General features: G+C 41.6%; 1 protein-coding gene across 1 annotated transcript; it reads left to right on the forward strand.

The window, feature by feature from the left end:
• Positions 1–369: 369 nt before the first annotated feature.
• On the forward strand, positions 370–2,471 carry LOC119889128 (formin-I-like). Its single transcript, XM_038699990.1, has 4 exons — positions 370–1,574; positions 1,666–1,692; positions 2,128–2,259; positions 2,337–2,471. The coding sequence occupies exons 1-4, from the start codon at positions 1,470–1,472 to the stop codon at positions 2,376–2,378; spliced, it is 306 nt and encodes a 101-aa protein (XP_038555918.1). The 5' UTR covers positions 370–1,469; the 3' UTR covers positions 2,379–2,471.
• Positions 2,472–6,688: the final 4,217 nt, after the last annotated feature.

The following is a 6,688-nucleotide window of genomic DNA, read 5'->3' on the forward strand; positions in this document are numbered from 1 at the left end:
CTGACCTTTTAGTCCCATACGCACCAGCACGTACCTTGAGATCCTCGGGCAGAGGTCTGTTGTCTGTTCCAGAGTCTCGACTGAAAACTAAAGGGGACAGAGCGTTTGCTGTCAGGGCCCCGAGGCTCTGGAACAGCCTGCCCGAGGAAATCAGGTCGGCTGAGTCAGTGAACTCTTTTAAGTCCCTTCTTAAAACATACTTTTATAGGAGAGCTTTTCCCGATCTTATTTGACTTTATTTTATCCCTTTTATTTTATTGTATTTTACTAATTTTATATTAAATTTTCATGCTCTTATCTTTTTTTTGTATTATTCTTTACACTTGTTAAAGCACTTTGTAACTTGTTTTTGAAAAGTGCTCTACAAATAAGGATTATTATTATTATTATTATTATATGCCGCATTGTGGACAGAAAATGACAGCAAATTTCAAAGTGTCAAAAGTCGAGTGAGTTTTTGGGAAATAACTTTTGACAGGAAGGCGCTAGAGAAAAACGGTTTGCACCGTTGGACTTGGGGTTGAATTTCAAGTCGGACTGATGTGTTTTGGAGACAATTGGAGAGTAGCTGTCAGAGGCTGTCCCACCTGCACCATATATGCCGCATTGTGGACAGAAAATGACAGCAAATTTCAAAGTGTCAAAAGTCGAGTGAGTTTTTGGGAAATAACTTTTGACAGGAAGGCGCTAGAGAAAAACGGTTTGCACCGTTGGATTCGGGGTTGAATTTCAAGTCGGACTGATGTCTCTCCTGGATGGGAAGACTTCCATGAAAATGATCCCCTCACTAGCAGGCATTCATGCCCCCAGCAGGCTCTCATGGCAGGGGAAAGAATTGACAATTGGGAACTTAGACCCTTCAATTGTAAGTGATGCCAAATGTCAGAAAATAAGGAACTGAGCATTTTCTGACAAATGGCGACACCTACAATGGGGGGGTCACTGTTCCTATTTGTCAGACTGGGCCTTAGGCTAGGAACAATTACCAAATCCCCCCATTTTATAAACTTTACACATATATATAAATATACAAGATGTAAATCTACATATACAGTACTATACACACACACTATAAACTTATACACATATAGTATAAGTGCATATATATATATATGTGTACTATGTGTATTTATACTAACCTACAACATAAATAGGAAAACAACATAAAAGATAGCAACAATTACTGCTAATCTCTATAGTCGACCCAGCAGAAACATTTCACTGTGATCACCTGCAGACCTTCAGTTCTCTCTTAGCGCTTGACTTCTTCACTTGGTAAGTGTGCATAATACATTCCCTGAAAGTTTCATTCAAATCTAGGGGAACTTACAAATGCAAGAAACGGGCTTGGCATCACACACATTAGACAGTAAAAGCCCCATTAATTCAAAAATTCTTGTAAAACTGTTTGGAAATTGCTATTGCAAAAAAGATTTGAATCTATGAATTGCAGCTTGTAACGGCATACTATGTTATGTACTGACTTTCCTTTCTGCAAGTTGTCTTTAGCAGAGTGTCTTTTTCAGATAATGGCTGACTCAAGTGGAGTGGAAGAAGGCAGCGACTTCAGTCCAGTAATTATACATTAAATACATTTTTGTAAATCTGTATGTTTACACCATGCATAAATTATTCACATGCCATTGGATATTTTATTTCCCACAGGCATCGACCGTATGGCTGTCGCGGACAGTAAGTTGTGTATTCTTGTCTATAAATGATGCATGTCCATGTCCCATCATGCACTGGGAGTTCTTTAATTTAATGACTTTTTTGAGGTGAAAGTAGCTTTTACACTTTTCCTTTACAGTGTCAGCACAGCAACCATGCCAGGATTTCATATATTGCAAAATATTACATTATTAAAATTGTTAACACCATGACTGAAGACAGTTTTGTCATTCAAACTACTTATATAGCTTTCAGCATTGTTGTTTAAATAATCCCACACTGATGTTTCAATGAATAGTGTGAATTGAAATACTGGTGTGGAATTACGTCAAACAGGACACTGAATGCTATTTAACTGGCTGGAATTTTGGCATCTAAGTATATTGTTTATTGTATATCTGTGAATTCTGATTATTTAGTCATATTTAACAACTGTTGGGTTGTGCCATTTTGCAGGAAAGTGACTTCAGGGTGACCTCAGATGAGGAACACCACCAGCCTGTGCCTCGTCCTCCTCCTCCTCCTCCTCCTCCTCCTCCTCCTCCTCCTCCTCCACCTCATCCTGAATTAGTTGAGGATGATGAGAACGTAATGTATAGTCTATACTAAAAATCATTTAAATTCACATATTTATGTGCATTCATTATATATTTTTTTTTCTCCAGTATTTTGCAGACGATGAGTATGACCCCATGGAAGGAGACTGATGTTTTTTTATTTATATAGTTTGGTGTAGGTGAAGATCTGTTTTTTCAGTTTTGTTCAAATAAATTTGAAAAACAAATCTACTAATCTTCTTGTATTTTTCCTGTAGTTTTGATGGTAAATGCAGTTTCAGGCACAAACATTCACCCAGCAGTTCAGACAAAAAATGGCCTCTTTAGTCCATCCACACAGATTGAACACTGAATTGAAAAAGTATGTACAGATTTTAAACTTGAATGGTGAATGCCTTTGCACACAGGTTCTCTATGCTGAGCTGAGGCAGCTGAGGAGCAGTTTCAGCCTCAGACTCAAAGAGCTTAGAATCAAAGGTATCAGACTCCACAAAGCCACAGCATCCAACATCTCCCATCTCCACTTACAGACTCTATTTATTAAATAAATATTTTTACTTTATTAGACACAGAGACACAGACAGCATAGACACTGACACAGGGTGCCTGAATACATGAGACCAGGGGTCAAGCTGAGGTGAGAGAGAGTCACTGAATAAAGGGGGGCTTCATCAGCCTCAGCTCATGATTTCGATGCGTCATCAGCATCCAGCCAATCAGATCAAAGCACTAATGACCCTGTCAATCATCCTTCAACTTTTCACCTTGAAGCAGCTGGGTAGAGTTTATCACAGAGGGACCTGGACAGTTAGAGCTGTAGTTTGAGAACTGTTGGAGAACTTCAAAAAAGGCTGGTAGCACATCGGAAACTAAGGTTTTATCTCTTTTTATCACTTTCTCTCGAATGCTAGCTGTGTGTTAATTATTATGTCTTTAGAAAAATGTGCGCTCAAGTTTTAAAGGTATAATTGACATCATGACAATGAGTGACGGTGTTGTGAAAATTCTGAACTGCATTTAATTTAAACGCAGCACACAATTTAGAATAAAACGGCTGTCTAATGTAGTGTTTTACAGGCGGTAATACTAATAATAATCCCCATTTTTAAGTCTGAGGGGGACGAAGGGAGGGAGGGAGAGCGCACCTGTCAGCGCACCGGCGCTCGCTCAGCTGGCTTTCAGAGCCACGTTCCGCCTTTACTGATTTTTAAACATGCTTAATTTTTAAGGGTGATTTAATTTCAATAAATGCAAAGTGTTACAATGTTAATGTATCCCTCTGAGATCTGACGAAGTTTTTCTTTCCTTTTCCCCCTCGATTTCAGTGTGACAAATCTTAACCGTTAAGTTTTTTTAAAATTGTTATTCTCAACAGGGCTTTAACATAAATGCAGCACACAATTTATAATAAAACCGCTAGTAGTGTTTGTACAGGTGGCTATACTAATAATAATCCCCATTTTTAGTCTGAGGGGGACGAAGGGAGGGAGGGAGAGCGCACCTGTCAGCGCACCGGCGCTCGCTCAGCTGGCTTTCAGAGCCACGTTCCGCCTTTACTGATTTTTAAACATGCTTAATTTTTAAGGGTGATTTAATTTCAATAAATGCAAAGTGTTACAATGTTAATGTATCCCTCTGAGATCTGACGACGTTTTTCTTTCCTTTTCCCCCTCGATTTCAGTGTGACAAATCTTAACCGTTAAGTTTTTTTAAAATTGTTATTCTCAACAGGGCTTTAACATAAATGCAGCACACAATTTATAATAAAACCGCTAGTAGTGTTTGTACAGGTGGCTATACTAATAATAATCATCATTTTTAAATCTGAGAGGGAGGGGGGTAGGGAGGGAGGAGAGGGCAGGGCTGCCTGTCAGCGCAACAGGCTCCCTGGCTGTTTCTTTCCTTTTTTTCCTCGATTTCACACATCTTCTTAAATTCACACTTTAAATGGACTTAAACTAAATTGATTTCCTGTGTTATATCAAAATGTGATTGTGTTAATTCAAGTTCATTACCAGTATTTCTTGTGTTTCTTTGTTTTTTTTTTCCTGTAGACATGATGCTCCCTAAAAAGAGCAATTGCTGCCCAGGGTGCTGTAAAGTGTATAATGCCATGTCCAGCCATCTACGAAAGGGCCACACAGGGTCGCCAACCCAGAGGAGAGGCGTCTCCTTTTAAATCTGGCGACCAGGAGGGTCAATGTAAGGCTTTGTGCCTGTCCAGTCTCTGGGTGCTCGTACAAGAGCACCCAGAGACTGGACAGGTACCTCCTGGAAAGCCACCCTGAGCTGGCTTTAGAGGAGGTGGAGGCACAAATGGAGGCTGTAAGGAGGAGAAAGACCCTGACGTTGCTGGCCACCCTCAGGGCAACCAACCCCACGCCTACCATGGCAACAGCCCCGCTGTGCTCCAAACCGGAGACAGCATGTGTCCCACTAAGTCCTTTGTGTGTCTTTTTGACAGCCTACACCCAGCTCCCATGAAGGACAGGGGGACAACGCAGCAGAGGGCGAAGCGGGTCCCAGCCAGCCTGAGGTGGCAGGGGCAGAGTCAGCAGGGGTGGTGGAGGCAGCGACTGCAGCAGCATTTTAAAGGCTCTTCCCTTCACAGAGGAGGACTTTAAGACAGGGGACCTCCTGCCGCAGTAAACAGTTTTCCCTCTGTCCTTTACATAATGCAAAGGAGGATGACGTCTCTGACTGAAAATGTGACCTGACGTTTAAAGTTTTTGCCTTTTCTTTAGTGTTGTGTGTGAGAGAGAGTGTGTGCATTTTGGAGAAGTTATTTTTTTACATGTTTTGATTAGCGGTGGAATAAACCAGCAGTGTGCAGCTTGATGTTGATCCTAAATCATACTTGTTGGACTACAGTTCTCTATAAGTCTGGGTTAGGGGGTAACCCTGGTCCCAAGCAGGTTGACCGGCACGCAGATGGCGTCTCCCGTAGTGTACCTCCGACCAACCGTCCATGGTCATCCCTTTTTCTCACCCCAAAAAAGGCAATGCACACGTAAAAACTCCCTTGTCTCACACAGGTAAGCTGAGGCTGCTGCCTCTTAAGAGGGTCGGAGGAGAAATGTGTTCTCCTTCTCCCCCCTTCCTTACAAACTCACACATCCACACAGACAAGGCGCCACCCCCTTTGGCTTTATCGTCTCAACCACTTTTAACTATTTACAATTGTATTTAACACAAATTAAAGGTAAAAAATACAAAAAAAAATCCCCCCCAAAATTGTGATAAATAATACATTAACTTTAAAATAAAAAATTCCTGGTAAGTATGACTAATTATTTTTAACCCTAACCCTAAGACATTTTAAACAAAATCAACTGTAAAAATACCCCCATGACTCATGAAATTAATTTTAAGCATTAAAAGGTAAACCTGAAATTAAGCTTTTAAAACAAACAAACATGTAGTAAAAGTTGTTTTTCTTGATGGCTCTCAGGCCCTGATTTATATCCTCTTTTTGATAAAAGGGTTAGGAATAGGGTAAGGGGGTAATAGCCACGATCATCAAGTCACGATCCTTGTGGTCTTGTAAAGCTGTTGCAAACTCATCTAGCAAAGGGACTATGTAACCACAGGTGTAGGACCAAAAATGTTTGGATAGAGTGTGTGTGAGGATCGAGAGAGACTTGAGATATCAAACAGCAACTGATTAAGTGTCTGTGTTCCACATGTAGAAATTGCGCTTTCCTTGTATTTTTACTTACAAGAAAAATGAGCCCACATCTCAAGATAGGTTGATTCTTTAGTCACTGTGATGTTTATCAGACCCTACTGATGATATTTTACAATGGTCACACTGGTATAGCAATGGTATGTGTCAAGCACTGAACAAAATGCTTGGGATCAATGGGATTGAACAAGTATATTAATTTATTATGGCAGAGAACAGTTAATTAAATATGACATTCTCTGGCTCACTAGACTGTATACTTGTTAACTGACAGTGTTGTCTTGATCATAGTTGAGCTTGTTCAGCACCTGATCAAAATGAAGTCATGTTTTGTTATCACCTGTATATGTTGTACTTCTGTTCTGTTGTTACACTTCTGTCAAAGCCCTCATCACATCAGTGACATTTTGGGGGTGAAGGGCCAGTGGGGCGAGCTACCGAATCGGTTCAGACTTACGCGATGTAGCTCGTCGAGAGCTTTCAGGAACACCCCGCCCCGATTCTCTTCGCCTTTCGGCAGCGGAGCTGCGGACGTCCACAGGGCCAGGGGTCACAGGGGTCGAGCCCATGTTAAGTCGACGGAGACCTCCCGAACAACTTTTCTGAGGCCCGTTTGGCGAGGCAAGGTCCGACGTCCCCGGGGCCGGCACGGCCCGATAGAGGGCGCGGGGCCGGTCTCGTGGATACCTGGGTCGGCGCCCCCGGGACCACAGGAAGCCGAGGCCAAAGTTGAAAGGTTAGGCAATGTTAAGTAATGGTGGCCTTTGCAACACCT

Source organism: Micropterus salmoides, unplaced genomic scaffold (genome assembly GCF_014851395.1).
Source record: "Micropterus salmoides isolate LMB-PRFRI ecotype aquatic unplaced genomic scaffold, ASM1485139v1 Ms_hic_scaffold_5, whole genome shotgun sequence".
NCBI lineage: Eukaryota > Metazoa > Chordata > Actinopteri > Centrarchiformes > Centrarchidae > Micropterus > Micropterus salmoides.